Below are 17739 nucleotides of genomic sequence, written 5' to 3' on the forward strand. Positions count from 1 at the left end.
GACTTTATATGAACCCCCCAAGCGCACCGATCGCCCCCCCCCCCCCCCCCAACTCCCACCGGAAACGACTGCACGTTGTTGTAATTGTAATTGGAAAGAACAAGCAGCGGCACAATCGTCTGGGAAAGTGCGTCGTACCCGTCCTCGGCCTTGTCCATGCTACCCAAATTTGATATATGTTTATATAAAATCCTTTGATAGGCACACTAAAATTCGAAATCTGACCCACGGGGGCTTACCCTTTAGAACCGGCCTTTGGCATGGCTTTTATCCTTTTGTCCAACCGCTTACGGGCTTTCCCGCTTATACTTAATAATCTTTAATATATATATACTATGGATATATATACGAATATGATAAAAAATGGCCTTACAACAGTACCGGATGGACTAAATACGCCTTTTTAATTTACTAATACCGGTTTGAATTGAATTTATTATAAGTGATAATACCCACCAGGTATTTGTAAATAAGTCGGTGAAACTTACGTATGTCATGTAAATTAAGGTTCGTTCACGTAAAGAGGATTAAGAAGACCCACTGACCTGACATAAGATGCTTAGAGGCGTATTTCAACGGTGGGACAACGCTACTAAAGTGCTCGTGCGTACTTGTGCCTCTTAATTTACGCGGTAACTTGTAAACGCGATCCGTGCTACCATCCAGGTGGATGTTGGTTGAAGTAAATGCTATAACACATTTATTTCTGACATTGTCGGTCCGGAAGTATGTGAGTATATCACACTTGACCTATTCTTATATTCACGATTACTAGATTAGGTATATATATCTTTTTCCCCTTCTTTAACTGCGTATCTGGTACACTAGTAAGTTTATTCGTAGACGGTGTACTACATTGATAAATGTTTGATCCTATAAATTGTAATACATATCTGTTAAAGATTCTTAAGACATATCAATTACCGACAGATTATACAGGAGTAGAATTCGTTTCATTATACATTATCCTACCCATATGATTACATATATTTGTTATTCCAAACTATTAGTATCCTTATTTAGGTGTAGTTAATGTTTAATTTAATGTTAAAGTTCCCTTAGACGTTTTATCCATCAGACAGGAGTACTCAGTTAACATTTTGTTTGATTTATCAACTATCAGATATTATCACTATGGAGCTGTACTGTCACGATTATCTTATTATCGGATACGAAATCTGCCATATACCCTTGTGACAAAACACTGCAACATATTCTAAGTTACCTTCCAGCTGAATGAATAATGAACCACAGTTTGAGTGCATTGACAGCACCTGACTCTGTGGCTCCTTGGAGCTGCAGATGATAAAACACTGTTATTTATTCTCTGGCTCATTGTAGCTTATTCATAATACCTGCTTAAACTTTTAGACACATACGGGACACGTTTGTTTACATTTTTTCCAGCAGGCCGTTTAATGCACTTTGCTGACTACAAACATCAGTGCTTATACGAACTTGTCATTGCCTACACCTTTAAAGTTTGAATGACACTGCAGCCAACCTACTAAATAGGACACTGGCTGCTGTAGTAAGCACTTCACAGAAGGTGAGCACAGTCGTGTGAGCAGGAGGCTGCAGCAGGGATAACCACTCTCTATCCTGCTCTGTTAACAAAGACAAGTGTTTCAATACTCTTTAGTGATTAAAAGCTTGAAGAGCATGCTGGGAGTAAAAGGAGATCCGGTGTAATTCAGTTTTGTTGTTGTGTTCATTAAAGCCACTTAACAAACACGTGGGCTTCTTGGACTATGAAGTTAATCTCTAAAAACACAAGTTTTACCAAATTAATCATAGTTTACTATTCTGTGTGCACTCACTTTTAAATAATGACTTTTTAATGTATTTCTGTGTAATGTTGGAGCTCCATTAGAGAGGGACTAATCAGATTAATTAAAACATGTATTTAGTGGTCTGTATTTGCCAAAATGCCAAATTAGACAAGGTGTGAAACCTCAAGGTTCATGGCCGCTCTGGGAAAGGAGGACTATTTGGGTTTTGAGTTGAGCTTCAAGAAAAGGCTGCAACCTAGCTGCTTAATGTTTCTCAGGTATGTTAACCCTGGTCACCTTGTTAGTTAATTATGTTGTTGTGCTAACAATTTGAAACAGAGTTCACATTGAAGCTGAGAAAGGCCCCTGCTTCACCCACTATGCTATGTCTATGCAATGGCTCCTTTCATTGCAGGTTAAGGATAATATTTCCCATAGGACTACTGTTGGTCTCCGTAACGTCCCCTGTGGTTTTCTGAAGAGCCAATCTAAAGGCTGGCTTTGGCAGTTGGGACTCCACCTAACCTCATTTCGTTTTACTATGTGAAAGGACAATAAATAATCTAATCTTTATCCAAAAAGGGGAAGAAATAGCTAGCAATCATCATTCAAAGTTGCCACACACTTATTGATGCATACATTTATGTATTAATATAATTTATATGGGTGACTTTTATAAAAAAGCTTTATCCAAACGCTAATAGTATGCTAAAATGCTCACAATGACAGTGCTAAAATGCTAATGCTTAGACGGTGTAATGTTTACCAGGGTCAAAGTTTATCTTGCTATCATGCTAAGGTTAGCTAATTAGCACTAAAGACAAACAAACGATTTGAGCCAAAATAAAAGTAGCAATATATTGACAGTTTAGGTTTGAACAAATCATTTACAATTCATCTTAAGAGAGACATGAATTTAAGATAGATACGTATATTGTTGTGACTGGAACTGAATACAAATAGTTTCTAGTGCCTACTAAATATTGTAATGTTTCACCTCCCTATCGCCAAAACTATTTGTGAGGTGGCTCTAACGCTCCACTCTTTTGTTAACAGGCATCATGATTCCTGTGATGGAATTCCGGCAGTTCTCTGAACAGCAGCCAGCGTTCAGAGTCCTGAAGCCGTGGTGGGATGTGTTCACTGACTACCTGTCCGTAGTCATGCTCATGATTGGCGTGTTTGGATGCACTCTTCAGGTCAGTAACACTGCCTCACCATGATGTCTCTTCTTAAGAGAACACACTGTAAGCATGCTGTTTTGTAATGACTTGTGCTGCTTGTGTTTACTCTTTTCAACAGTAATCATCTCTTTAAAAGCGTGGGAGAAATGAAGCTAATGCACGCTTATCTAGTTCAAACTGCAACATGTGTATGAGAAAAACTGAATTGTTCTAATTTTCATTACATCAACAGTTATTGTATTCGTGTTTAGGCACTCTAAAAGACCATTATAGAACATTACTGCTGTGCCTCATGCACTGGCACCAGCTCAAAGACACTAATTATCTTATTTTACAACCTGGCCTGTGTGCAGCAAAGGAATCATTCAGCCGGAGTTTACCAGTGGAAACATTTTCCCACCCAGCCCCTTTTAGTAAACATGAGATTCCAAACTCTTGTGGCCTGGCACTTAACTTCTCTCTCAGTGGGGAAAATAGGAGAATTTTGTTTGGCTGCTGCAATACTATGTTGTGCAAATACTGGAAAGTATACCAAAACATTCTTCAAAACAACTGTTAACAGGATATTCATCAGGCAGGGAGCAGCTATTGTTTCCCAGTCTCACTATAACACTGTTTGGACATAATCTAATAGTTTGTAAATGGAGCGGATAATTATTTATGTAGCCAAGCTTACTTCCCAAGTCAGAACTTTATCAACATGCCATTTTGTGTTATTACTTCATTGCCTCACACGATATTCCCTGCGTTAAACGTGAGAAGGAGAAAAACAGAGAGAGACTGAGCCTGTATAATCCTCTGTATACAGACCACGGCAGACTTTTCATTTCAGTCTGTGATGTCCTGCAGCACAACAGCATAGCCTTACCATAGTAATAATGTCCAGGGTAGTTTGCTTGCAGATACATAATAGTTTCAGATTATTTGCCGCTGTAATGTAAAGAGTGCACAATATGCCTCCCCTATAGCCCTGCCACTATTGAATCAAAGTGCCCATTTCCTGTTATTACATTGCAGAGTAAAGCATCTGTTTTTCATGTTGTTTACTGTTGCAAGCTTTTGGCCAATATTTAGTATGATAACTTGCACTCAGTAAACATGTTATTTATCTAAATCAGGTTAGAGAGGAAACCAGTAACATTTGATCTGCCCCGAAGCCTGGTCACTTCAAATCCTTTTATTTATTCAACAGTTTCTATTACTCTGTTTACCGTTAGCACAGTTACAGAGCTATTCCTTGGCAGTGAGTCAGTGCATGATTGTAGATGGGAACACGCTTCTACTGAGCCAGCTGTGGAGTGTTGTCAGACTTCTTTGCTTGCGTTATACATGGTTAAGAAATTGCCATTCTCAAGGGGAAATCCAGCTTCAAAAATCATGTGTCTAATGCCAGGTTCAGTTTACACATAAGGTTTCTATTACAGTGGTCTCTGTGTCAGATTAGGCAAGTATTTACTATTTCTTTCATCAGCTGTCTCAGATGAAACTGCTTTGGCAAATATGAAAGGAAGATAAAAAAGAAACTTGCACCTGCTCAGCATCATAATTGATTGATCATTCTAACGTTATGATACCTTCACCCTAATCTTTAACTTTTTCCTACGTTTTGTTTCAGGTAATGCAAGATAAAATCATATGCCTTCCTCAGAGAGTTTTGCCGCCTCCAGAGAGCACAAGTGAAGTGGAAGTAAAGTCACTGTTACACCTGCAATCCAATATTTCTGCCGCACCAAGAGAAATGACCGGCCTGAAGACCGATCTGGATCTTCAACAGTACAGTTTCATCAATCAGATGTGTTACGAGAAGGCTCTGCATTGGTATGCCAAGTACTTTCCTTATCTGGTTCTCATACACACACTAATTTTCATGGTGTGTAGCAACTTCTGGTTCAAATTCCCTGGCTCCAGCTCTAAAATAGAGCATTTTATCTCCATGCTTGGCAAGTGCTTTGATTCTCCCTGGACCACGAGAGCTTTGTCGGAGGTGTCCGGAGAAAATCCTGAAGAAAAGGATAAAAAGAGCATTACTCTTAGGTCCAACATCGCCGTGTCTCCTGGTGAAGGAAGCTTGGAGAAGACACAGTCCCTCAGGTCGATCCCCGAAAAGATTGTGGTTGACAAGCCATCAGCGAGTGCTCTTGATAAAAAAGAGGGTGAACAAGCAAAAGCTCTTTTTGAAAAGGTGAAGAAGTTCCGTTTGCATGTCGAAGAAGGAGATATCCTTTATCTTATGTACGTACGGCAGACAGTGTTCAAGGTATTCAAATTCCTCCTGATCATTGCCTACAATAGTTCTCTAGTGAATAAAGTGCAAAATAGAGTGCATTGTGTAGTTGAGATCCAGGACATGACAGGCTACAAAAACTTTGAATGTAATCACACAATGGCTCATCTGTTTTCTAAGCTTTCCTACTGTTACCTGTGTTTAGTGGCTGTCTATGGATTAACAAGCCTTTACACGTCTTACTGGCTGTTTTACCGCTCACTGAAAGAATACTCTTTTGAGTATGTGCGTCAGGAAACGGGCATCAATGACATCCCAGACGTCAAGAACGACTTTGCCTTCATGCTACACATGATTGATCAATATGACCCTCTGTATTCTAAGCGATTTGCAGTTTTTCTATCCGAGGTCAGTGAGAACAAACTAAAACAGCTCAACCTCAATCATGAGTGGACCGCGGAGAAACTGCGTCAGAGACTGCAGACTAACAGCAACAACAAACTTGAACTCCAGCTGTTCATGCTCCCGGGGTTACCTGACACTGTCTTTGAGTTGACAGAGCTGCAGTCACTCAAGCTAGAGATTATCAACAATGTCACCATCCTTGCCTCAATCTCTCAGCTGGAGAACCTTCAGGAGCTGTCTCTTTACCAATGCTCTTTAAAGTTGCACACAACAGCTACCTCCTTCCTCAAAGATAACCTGAAAGTGCTTCGTGTTAAATTCGATGATAACAGGGAACTTCCAAACTGGATGTACGGTCTGCGCAACTTAGAGGAGCTCTATCTCACCGGGTCTCTGAGCCCTGACGCCTCCAAAAACATAGTTCTTGAGTCGCTGCGGGACATGAAGTGTTTGAAAACGCTCTCCCTCAAGAGTAATTTGACCAAGATACCCCAGTCTATAGTTGATGTTTCCAGCCATCTGCTTCGGCTATACTTTCACAATGATGGCACTAAGCTAGTAATGCTCAACAACTTGAAAAAGATGACCAACCTGATTGAGCTGGAGCTAGTACGTTGTGATCTGGAACGCATCCCACATGCAATCTTCAGCCTAACGAACCTACAAGAGCTCGACCTGAAAGAGAATAACCTGCGATCAATAGAAGAGATAATCAGCTTCCAACATCTTCGAAAGCTCACTTGCCTCAAACTGTGGTACAACAGTATCATGTATATCCCAGAGCATATCAAGAAGCTTGGTAGCCTAGAGCGCCTCTACTTCTGCCACAACAAGATCGAGGTATTGCCTTCGCACCTGTTTTTGTGCAACAAGCTGCGCTACCTGGACCTATCCAACAATGACATCCGATTCATCCCTCCAGAAATTGGAGTCCTTCAGAGTCTACAGTATTTCTCTGTGGTCTGTAACAAAATCGAAAATCTACCAGATGAGCTCTTCTTTTGCAAAAAGCTCAAAATACTAAAGCTTGGCAAAAACTCACTGTCCATACTCTCGCCAAAGGTTTCCTACCTGGCTCTACTGACATACTTGGACCTAAAGTGCAACCACTTTGAGGTTCTGCCACAAGAGCTCGGTTGCTGTCATGCTTTGAAGCGCAGCGGCCTTATAGTGGAAGAGACACTGTTTGAAACTCTGCCTTCCGATGTCAGGGACCAAATGAAGGCTGAGTGAGATGCCTTATAGTAGCCACAGTGCCTGCTGCGTGTTCTGTCTACCAGATCAGAGCATTTGTTTTGTATGAACTCATTACCAAAGTTAAGTATTACACAGCTGTTATAAAAGTTATTTTTTCAAGTTTCTTTGAAAAATGAGATTGCACTTACTCATGTTGTCACATGGAGTGTGGCTGCAACAGGGTTGATTGTTCTGCTGTTATTCATCTTTCACATACTATCAAACCACAAATCATTCCTCAACTAGGAGTTCTTGCTAAGAGTCAGATGAGATCAGATCAATCTCATTATTTGCAAATTAAACATGAAGGCACAGTTAGCAGGCTATTCGCTTTGCTTACCACAGTCTGCTTCTGTCCAACAGTGAAAACATACCTACCAGCACAAAGCTAACTTAATACATGTTATATTGCTTGCTTGTAGCTGCATTAAAACTGAAGTAGTGTGAATTGGGGATTACATGCTAGACTATTTTAGGGCCTGGTTTAGTTTTGGAGTATCCTAATTAGAAAGCTTTAGAGGTGATGGTCGGCAGATTTGTTTAAATCATTGGACAGAACCATGCTAGGTTCATACCTCCCCCCATTACAGTCTTAATGCTAAGGTGACTGTGTTCTGGCTTGAGTTTCAGATTTAGCAACCAGGCACGAGATACTGTATATATCCATCTTATTATCTAACTCTTGGCAAGAAAGCTAAATAAGTTTTTTTTTTTTTACAAACTATTTTTAATGTACATTTCCTGTCAGTGCTACATGAAATAATTTGATTACCAAAAATATCACTTAGGTTAAGGCCAGTACACTTGGGTATTCTGTATGTGTTTTGCCCTTATAAGTCCTTTTGTATTATTCAAGAGACTGGATCACAGCAGGCAAGATGCAAAAAACAAGGAATATAAGAACATATAATGCCTTAGCTAAACAATTCTGTATCATATAAAAATACATATTTAAAGTTCATTAAAACTTAAAGGATTGTAATACCGGTGTTTTTTTTCCACTCTTGAAATGTGCACAAGAAATATGCAACCTATTTCAAAAATGTATTTTCTTAAACAGTTTTTTATGTTGTTGACCATTAAAAATAAACAATCATTTGGAAACATCATATGCTAGGATGGATTGTTTTCTTGGTCTTAACAGAACACAAATCCACCATTTAATTAGGACAATGTTCTTTGGCAGAACCAATAAGATTTTAATATTATTTTTTTTTAAATTAAACAAAAGGAAGGTGAAATTTGGTGAATATTATTTTATAGAATTGCAAAAGTATGTTGATTTTTGTACATTTGTATTTATTTATTTTTTCCAGAGACGATGCACAGAGAAGATGCACACATGACAAAAATAGCCTTTTCCCTCAAAAAAGTAGCTTTCAATTAAAGAAAAAATATAAAAATAGGAATCTATTATGAGAGTCTCTGGAATGTATCTTCAAGTGAAAGGCTTGTATTTTTTAGACCCAAGAAAACAAAGCTGTGATATAACTGAAATTGCACCCCTTTGCACTTTCACGACGGTCCCTAATTTCAGTGGGTCATCTCCTCTTTAACAGTGTCAACCAGTGCAAGGTTTGCTAAGAGCGCTATGCTGTACATCATATCAGGTTCTGATGTGAAACAACACCTGTTCCACACCAGGGGGGTATACTACGAAGCAGGATTTTCGCTTAGCCGGCTAACTTCAGGGAAAACTCGGGGTTTCCGGTCCTACGAAGCTGTTTCTCTTTTTAGCAGGCTAAATCTCCATGGTAACTTATGCTGAGCGGCTAACCTGCCCCGGAGCAGGTTAGGTTGCAGGCTAAGAGCTCAACTCAGTGAAATCACTGCCTGCTGACCAATCAGAGCTCAGTGTGATCAAGTCTTATTACAGGAGAAAGGAAATACAGAAAAGCTGCCGTTGCAGGAAAGACGGCCGGCAAAAATCTTCAGGGCAATCTGACTATTATAACATTAGCGTTAAGAAAGCTTACTTAAATATCTGCCACAACATAAGTAAACGGATCAGAGTAACATTAAGTACAGTCCGCGGCATATCACATCATAATGTATCATATATTTCCTTATCTGAGTCAGCTGAGACGTATCTGGCCGTGCAACACTCACAGTGTCACATACTGTATGCAGAAGTATTATTTTAAGCAACACATTAAGTTGACGAAACACTCGAGACAAATGTAATTAAAGTCAGATCCTCTCGTGTCATAGCTCATGATATATCCTGAGCCACATGAGGGACAATTTCGAATGCAGTTGTTGCTCATGATGTTTAATGGTTCTGTGCTTCAGTAACTGCCGAGGTTTGCTGAAGAAAAGAGGGAGCAGATTGGCAGTGATATCATAAACCTGTTAATGTACGCATTCAAACACTTTTTCTTTTACCAGCTGTATTCACCTTGAAGGTGCAACTATGTGGCTTTTATCCTGGATACAGTGTTTAAGTCATGGATGTTTAAAGTTTAACTTCTTCATATGTCTAATATTATAGTTGACTTTTCATTCAGGAAGTATGACGCTGCGCTGTCAGTACGCTTCTCCATGTTTGTGATGTTTGTGATTGGTCGAATGCTCCAAATACCACCCCTTTCATGTGAACGCGCACCTACAGTAACTAGATAGGGCACGGCTGGCTTGAGCAATCCACTTGATAACCCGCTTCGTAGTACCGTTTAGCGAGAGCGCGTATGTTTTGGATTAGGCCAACCGGCTAACTCAAACATATCCAGGTTTGGTTGAACCAGCTTCGTAGTACAGGCCTCTGATGTGACACATACATAACACTTGGGCCCCGTCTCAGGTCGGTTAAATGAAATCCTTGCTTCCCTCACTTGCGTTGTTTCCCTGCGTCTAGTCCCTCCCACCAGGGAAGCATGGAGGGACGCAAGGAAACCACGAGAAGCAGGGAAAGGGACTAGACGCAGGGAAACAACGCAAGTGAGGGAAGCAAGGATTTCATNCTGGAACTTAAAGCTGCGAACGCTTATTGAATGGTGCAGAATTACCGAACGGAGTTGGTATTTTGGCAATCCGGGGGCTCCCATGAACTTAAAGTAAAAAAAAAAATGGATGTGTTTTTTGTATAGATGCCGAACATTTTGATCTGTGCCTCATTGGTAAGCTTTAGGAGATGTTCAACATTTTGTTCTCATGTCATAACGTTACCTCAGTAAACGACTGGGGAATGCTGAGCCTTTTAATTCAAAAAGTGTGTAGGTTAGAAACATAGCCGCATTTTATATAGCTTGCAAGTCATGCCAAAACCTGATGTAGTTTGTTTTAGAGCCTTAACGCTATTATCAAAAGTGTGTTTGCCAGGAGGAGGTATTTTAATGCAATCAGATTCGGAAAATGCCCAAGTGAAAAATCGTCGCCCTTGAATGCTAGCTATACCTGTGAGCCTTACACAAATATTAAAATCAGAATCCCCACCCCTTCCCCTTATTAGTGTCTTTAACGCCGAGAGCTGTCAAATGCTCGGTTTCGGTAAATGTACTTGCGTTAAAGGTGGTAGATGTCACTTTTGAGTCAGTGTCGGCTTGCCATCTGGAGACTCAGAGTGTTGGCTGTAAAAGAAAGTTAAAGTTTTGGAGAGCAGGGATCTTTCACCGAGCCTCTCTAGCCTGCGCCGCATGCTCATCAGGCTCGTTCCAGGCCGCTACTAGCACACACAAGGGGATCTCGATCACACTGTCGTGGTCAGAGGGGTATTGCGTAGCTGGAGTCATTAGTATCTTAAGTCATCACCCTGCTGCTGTTGAGCCCTGTGATTGGGCTGGACCTTCACTACCCCAAACCTAATTTGGCCTTTATTCAAATTGCAGACCAAATCTGTCCCTGAAGTGCGGTTATTTCCTAAAAATCATTTTTGAAATCATTTAAAAATGTCAGGGCAAGACATAACGCGGGCACAGTGATATAAGTGCTGCGTCCAGTGCTGAGAGGCATTCGGAGGAATTGCTCTGATTGATTTCGGAAAAGTTACACAAGGATCTACCACCAGCGGCAGTCTCTTCATCCTGTTTATCTGTGGAACAAAAGCACTTTATCATAAAACTTCATTTCGTTTCCTGGAATTCCCTCCGGCAATGCACACCATCTCGGATGAATGTGGCGAAGAAGATTTTTGAACTTGTGCAACCATGATGTTTGTTGTTGGCAGTCCGAATGTCCCGTGATCAGCTCTTGCAGACCCTTGAAAGAAGCCATGCACAGATGTTTCTCTCTTTCTTATCACTTCTGCATTTTCTTGGACTTTGATATCTCAATTGCTAGCCCCTTTTGGGGAGGACGTTCGCAGTGCTCTAACAGTAGCTAACGATTCATTTCTTTCTAGCAAGTCTCTACATGCTTACCTTTAGAGCATTAAACTCACTTTTTAAAAGTTCCATCAGGTTATCTGACAGGTCCTGGCCTCGTTGGGGTAAAGGGTAAAAACCCAACACAGATGCACTTGTTGTAAGCTGCTTTAATGAAAAAAACAAATGGAAAGTGCGATACAAACAGTCGAGCGTACTTCTTGGGGTGCTGTGTGAAACAAGAAAGGAGGTTCCATGTTACTTTCCCCCAAACTAACCATTTGTTGAAAAAAAAAGCCATTGTTTTTTTAAAAAGAAAAGCCATTTGTTGATTGTCTTTTTAAAACAAATGATGAGCAATTTCTAATCTAAACAGACCCTATCAACAGGACTTAGTTTGCCTGCGACCAGGGGTGCCACCTTTTTCAGCTTGGGGAGCCTACTTTTTAAACATGACCAGCCGAAATGATCTACCTACAGGGTAGATCTGCCAATCTCCCTGGCCCAAGTCCTGGTTGCGAGTGTGTGGGGGGGCGGGGGCGGTTGGCTAGGTGGACTAAAGGCGGATAAACTGCGTCCGCCATAAGTAAGTAATGGCCCCATGGATGATAGGGCTGACTTTTTTAAAAAAATATATCTTCTTTATTTTTTTCATGCCGATGCGATCTACCAAGAACTACCTTTTCGATCGCGTATTGGGCCACGGGGTCTAGCTCTCCCAAACTGTTACAAACCTTTTTTTTTTTTATGGAAGCATTGTTCCTAACTTCAACTTAGCTGTTTTCAGTGTGCCTAAGCATCACTTAGACTCAACTCAGTAGCATTCTGGCGACGGCGACACTAAGAAACCACGAATTTTATTTTGTGTAGGTTTAGAAAAAGGAAAAATAGTTTTTTAAGGCTTAAAATGAGCTTTTGAGAAAGGATTTGAAAGGCATAGGTTGCGGAAACAATGGTGGTCATGGTTAAAAGAAAAGTCACTGGCGTTGTTGAGGGTTTTAAGCAATATAACTCTTGTTTGGGAATTACAACCCACTGGAGTATGATTCACACGGGTCCCTTAGACCAATAAATGTTAAAGGTCCCATGTCATGCTTGTTCTGGTTTATTACACTTCCCCTTGTGTGTTATGGAGGTTTTTCTGCATGTAAACGGTCTGCAGAAGTCAAAAACCTCAACGTACCATCCTGTAGCGAGTAACACTCTAAAACAGAAAAGACCTGTCTATCTGCCCAGAACGCTCGTTGGAGATTTTTAATTTCCTTTTCTTCTTTCGAGGCAAGGTTGACGGTCACCCTAGGTCCAAAATAGACCTATTGCTACATTCCGCACACATACACTCACTCAGCTGAGCTCCACACACACACACACACACACACAACACACCACAAACACACACACACACACACACAACACACACACACCACACACACAGCACCACACACACACACACACACAGCCACACACACACACCCGCGGCAACACCGCACCACCCAATCGCACTCGCCCGAGCACCGCAGAGGCTCAGAACCCAGCGCAGCAACCAGGAAACAACACCAGTAATCAGCTCACACTGCCCGCCTTCTTCGAGCCCCACAGGGCGGCACGCGAGCCCGCACGTCCCGAGCCCCGCAACGTCCCGCTAACATGGCACCCAGACCCCACGCAGCATTCTCATCTGTTTGTCATTACTGGTGTCATTTTCTGGTTGCTAACAAACACCATTGTAAAACATAACCACTGATGTTCCGCTGTAACGGTGGTTGACCAATCAGAGCACAGTGGGCTCATAGGGAAGGGGGGGCAGGAGCTCCAACAAGCCGTTTAGGACAGAGGTTGAATACACATACTATACAGAGATGCTGTATGAGAAACCAATGTGAGTTTGGAAAATTGAACAATATAAATCTATTCTAGTAGACCTCAACAATGGAATTATGATCAGTAGAAATGGCCATGACATGGGACCTTTAACATAGATTGTGTTTTGCATTTGTACTGATGACAAACGCTGCTGGCAGGACAGTCTTGACTATTTGCACATGATAGGCGTGCCATCAATGTTGTGAATGACTGTGCCGAGCGTGGCGTCAAACTCACCTCAGACTTTGTGGCAGCAGCCAGGAGCGAGGAGCACCTGCAGAATGTGCTGCAGGCAGTTGAGCATGACCGCTCTAAACAGCCAAATCTGCGCCACTGTAAGCTGGACCAGGACTAGGACTCAATGTTATTTTTGTTCTTAAATAAATCAATGTTGTTCTATTAAAAATAAATGTTCTCAAAAACTATTTCTTGCATTTTTGCATTTTTAGAAATTGCCTAGGAAAACACCCAAACGGACAATTTGCTGTGAAAAAAAACATGCTGTGTTCCACCTCTAAATGTCAATGAATGTTCCCAAAACTTAGCAAAAGTTATTTGTGTGTGTGTCTGAACAAAATGCAACCCCAGACAGTTTGATATGTTGAGCTTACATTTTTGCATTGCAATTTGATGCACCCTAATAGGCAATACACAGTCTTTTTGTTATCAGATATCCCTGTCTGAGAATGATCTTCCACCCTTATCCAGTGGAGATGGAGGGACCGCATCAGTGCTTACAGAAACAGTGTTCTGGGTATTATGGAAATTCCACCTACCCAACTATCAACACGTCTCCTAGGGACCGTTTCTTTGAGAGGGACAAACAGAGACCCCCTGATCTCCGTCTGTCTCTGTCCTGTGATGACCATCAGGTGGGACAAGACGCTCCTGAGGCCTTCGTTGTAACTGTTGGCTTTATCTTGTCAAGTAGTTTTCTAGGAAAAGACAGCAGCCTAATGTCGTTGTCCTCGACAAACATTGTTAGTAGTTGTTTTGCTTTTTTATTGTTTCTAATCATGCTGCGTCACTTCTCGAAGCTTTAACACAGCTTTAACTCATCACTGGTTACTTGCTTGCAGGGTAGCCTTTTAACATAAAATACTAGTATCCAGTTCTCATTGGAAACAGGAGAGACTTATTGAATGAATGAATATTACGGACATCATGTGCTCAAGAGGATAGAAAGTTTTGATTTGATTTGATGGATCAATTGAGTGATAGAAAACTGAAGAGTCTTTGACGATAAGACCCCATTGTTATACTATACAAGGGGGAGCATAAGCCGTAAGTAGAATAGGAAACCACCCCAAGGGTCTTGACACTGGTTGTGATGGTGGTGAGGAGAAGGCTGGAGATGGAGGGGTCAGAGGAGGATCACAGCAGTTATGCCAGAAATGAGGAGCAGCACAATGATTGGTTGCTGGATATTAGGCAACATTTGGTCAAAGACAGCTGGAGGAGACAGAGATGAGTATGAATGAACGTACTGTGGAAACCACATGTAAATATTTGTTACGTGGTATTTTTCACTTATTATTCGTGGTGAGCATGTTCACTGGAGCTCAGGCGGGTAATAGTTGTGGTTTTATCCTTTTATCTGACTGCTCCCCTCTGTTCACTTTGGTTTTTGCATGGGCAGAGAGAGAGTGAATTTCTTGTTTTATTGGCCGCCCTCACAATCGCACTCACAATCGCATTCAGAACTTTACGATTCAGATCGAATTGTATTTTTGTGTTGTGGAAGAATAAATCCCAAGTTAAGCCCATAGCGGCTTATTACAGAAAAAAAGAAAAATATAGTGCAAGTAAATATTAAAAGTAAATGCAAAAAGAAAGGAATAGTTTAAAAAAAGTGAAATAGTGAAATAAGAGTCTATATGCAAGCTATTGGAATGATATATTAGGTAAATAGATAAATGATTACTAAGTAGCAGAATGTTATGGATGTTGTTACAGCAGGTGTTTAACTGTTCAGCCGCTGTATGTAGTCTTTCTGATTAAACTTGTGATGAGCTTCATTTCGATCAGAAGAACATTTTTTGCAAAGCTGGAACTAAAGTTTGGTCTCCACCTCCTTTATATAGACGTTTTATACCATAGCTGAGCGAGTCCACAGTAGCCAGCCCAGCACCTTCAGATCCACAATTCACGCTTTAGCTCTTCAAACTTTTCAGTCGCTATAAGGCCTTTGAAATTCATGGCAGTGAGCAACAATTACAAAATCTGCCATTTGCCATTAGGCCTATCCCTTTTTTGGGGGGGGCTATGATCACACAATTGTCCAGTGAAAAAATTTGTAACTATTTCTCCACAGTCTAAAGAAAACTGCCAACCAGAAGAATAACTTCTAACTCCTAAACTCCAAATGCTGAAGCCTCATAGGAATAATATAACAGCAAAGGCAAGGATTCAAACCAAATGCAAGCTACATGTTTTAGAGATACCAGAGTTCATAGCACCTTATCAACCATGAAAAACCTAAAATAACCTACATTTTGGTCAGGCTGGGTCATACACTTTCTCGCTGTGGTCTGTGGAAGTATTTTACTAAAATTACTGTAACAATGCTGACGCCTGACATAAGTTTGACTGAACTTAAAAATCCAATTTTTGAAAAAAACTGAATTAATTTTGGTAGAGCTTTAAATTCAGACCCAGCGTTGTCTTCCAGAAACATTGCATCAAATGACTGCTACCCAGCCTGTCCATTCCTTTTATCACAGACACAATGCAGAAAACCAGTTTCCAGGAGATTAAGCCAATGCCTGTCCCCCATTCTCTTCATCAAACACACACAGCAACACACACACACACACACACACACACACACACACACACACACACACACACACACACACACACACACACACACACACACACACACACACACACACACACACATTCCAGTTGAATAAAATAAGTGTAGAGTATAACTTGTTTTCACAGTTTGCCTGCAGATTCCAGGAACCAGTCTGGCTTTTTAGGAACACTGGTATTTTCCATAAAATGCCCATTATTGTTATATTGCCCAATGCTACAACATTTTTCTTTAGTTTGCAAAGGGCCAAATTCTTCTTCGCTCTGTAAATCAGCCTGTTGGCAGTCCATGTTCTAGAAACACAGCTGTCCGATGAGCCTTCTCACAGAATACCTTCCCTTCTCTACTTGCAAAAACTCTGTTGAAGCTTGCCCTGCTCCCTAAAAATATAGAGACTGAAAACGCTATAGATTTCAATATGCCACTACACCCTTTAAGACCCAGTCACTCTTGTTTCAGGTATACACACTCTTCTAAAGGATTTACTGGAACATGGATGAAAGCCGGCTATTCAGCAGAATTGCATGACTCAGTTTGATGAGAAAGACAGAGTGAGGTTTAGATAAGCAAATCATGTTATTGCCTTACTCTGAATATGATGTCATACAGTAGAAAGACCAGTCACTCTTCATAATGATATCCCATTAGTTTTAACCTAAGGGGTTTCAAAATGTATCCTGTTACAATATCAAGTTACAAAATAATCTAATCAATAATCTAAACTATCACAACATAATGGTAATATAACCTGATTACTTTCCATTGCTTTTCGATTCCCTTAATATCAAATGCAATGAGAACAAATACAAGAGAAAATAAATATCAATAAGATGTGTTTTACTCCAGTGTATTATGTAAGACAGCAGAAATAATTTACTAAAAGAAGAAACCAATATATTTAGGATAAAAAACCTGTCTTTTTAAATGATAGGCTCAATCTACAGAATATTATAATTTACTCATGTTGTTGTAGTTCAATACATACAGTATATTAAAAGCTAAGTGTTTGTGTTTAATGAATCAGGTGTCCCCCTGCTGTATTTAAAAAAAACGTATATTAATATAAAAGGATAGAAGTAGCCTAATGAGACCAAAAAAGGAAATTCAGGCAATACCTATAATATATTCATCTTTATTTTTTAATTGTAATGTAACGTTGTAATCCTGTTAGTAATCCCAATTTTTCTGAGATGTAACAGTAATCTAACTACATATTTTTGTTTTTAAATAGCTGTAAGGAAATACGGATACTTTTTTAAAACCATGATTACGTCATCCTGCTACATGTAATCCGTTACTCAGCACCAGTGGTGCAAAGTAGCTAATTAGATTTACCGTAATTTTCGGACTATAAACCGCGCCTTTTTCCCTATTTTTCGACGCTGCGGTTTATATAACGGTGCGGCTAATCTATGGATTTTTACAGCTAACGGCCAACACCTTTAACTCTATGGGCTCTATGGCCGGTCCGCGGACCCCCACCTTTAAGCGGCGGGTTCCAGCAGGAAAAGCTGGAGGCCGGAAAAGAGTGAGACAGGTAGCGCGCAAAAGTAAAAGTGGAACCGAGAGTGGTATGCCGCTGCTGCGGCTTATATTCAGGTGCGCCTTATAGTCCGAAAATTACGGTAGTCAAGTATTGTACTTAAGTACACTTTTGAGGTGCTTGAGTATTTCTATTTTCTGGTAGCCCACTTCAATTCAGAGCTAAATTGTGTACTTTTTTCCCTCTACATTTATTTACTACCTTTAGTTACTTTACAGATGTGGATGAATGATGTGAAATATAATCAAGTGTTAAATCAGACTTTAGTTCCACCTGGAGTAAATTCACAAGCTACCCTGCAGTATACAAAGTCATTCAAACTAGCTGCACCTTTACCAGCTTTGAGAACACTTTAAATAATTATAAGACATATCATATATATTATTCTGAAAAGAA

The 17739-nt window shown here is 40.5% G+C and overlaps 2 protein-coding genes across 3 annotated transcripts in view; both read left to right on the top strand.

Moving 5' to 3' along the window:
- Window positions 1-2831: 2831 nt before the first annotated feature.
- Window positions 2832-7803, top strand: lrrc8c (leucine rich repeat containing 8 VRAC subunit C). Its single transcript, XM_010783017.1, has 2 exons — window positions 2832-2971; window positions 4572-7803. The coding sequence occupies exons 1-2, from the start codon at window positions 2834-2836 to the stop codon at window positions 6816-6818; spliced, it is 2385 nt and encodes a 794-aa protein (XP_010781319.1). The 5' UTR covers window positions 2832-2833; the 3' UTR covers window positions 6819-7803.
- The window catches only part of lrrc8db (leucine rich repeat containing 8 VRAC subunit Db), a 51584-nt gene continuing 36732 nt past the window's right edge, over window positions 2888-17739 (top strand). Inside the window, exon 1 of one of the 2 annotated variants that reach the window (XM_010783015.1) lies at window positions 2888-2971. In XM_010783015.1, the coding sequence (XP_010781317.1) occupies window positions 2959-2971 (13 nt within the window). In that variant the 5' untranslated portion in view covers window positions 2888-2958. Of the gene's footprint in view, window positions 2972-4693; window positions 4775-17739 lie in introns of those variants that run through there. The other variant, XM_010783016.1, reaches the window with a different exon arrangement.

Source organism: Notothenia coriiceps, unplaced genomic scaffold (assembly GCF_000735185.1).
Source record: "Notothenia coriiceps isolate Sejong01 unplaced genomic scaffold, NC01 NC01_scaffold00024668, whole genome shotgun sequence".
NCBI classification, from domain to species: domain Eukaryota; kingdom Metazoa; phylum Chordata; class Actinopteri; order Perciformes; family Nototheniidae; genus Notothenia; species Notothenia coriiceps.

Coding starts and splice junctions, on each gene's coding strand:
- lrrc8c (XM_010783017.1), top strand. CDS start 2,834: ATGATTCCTGTGATGGAATTCCGGCAGTTCTCTGAACAGCAGCCAGCG. Junction 2,972..4,571: donor TGTTTGGATGCACTCTTCAG/GTCAGTAACACT, acceptor GTTTTGTTTCAG/GTAATGCAAGATAAAATCAT.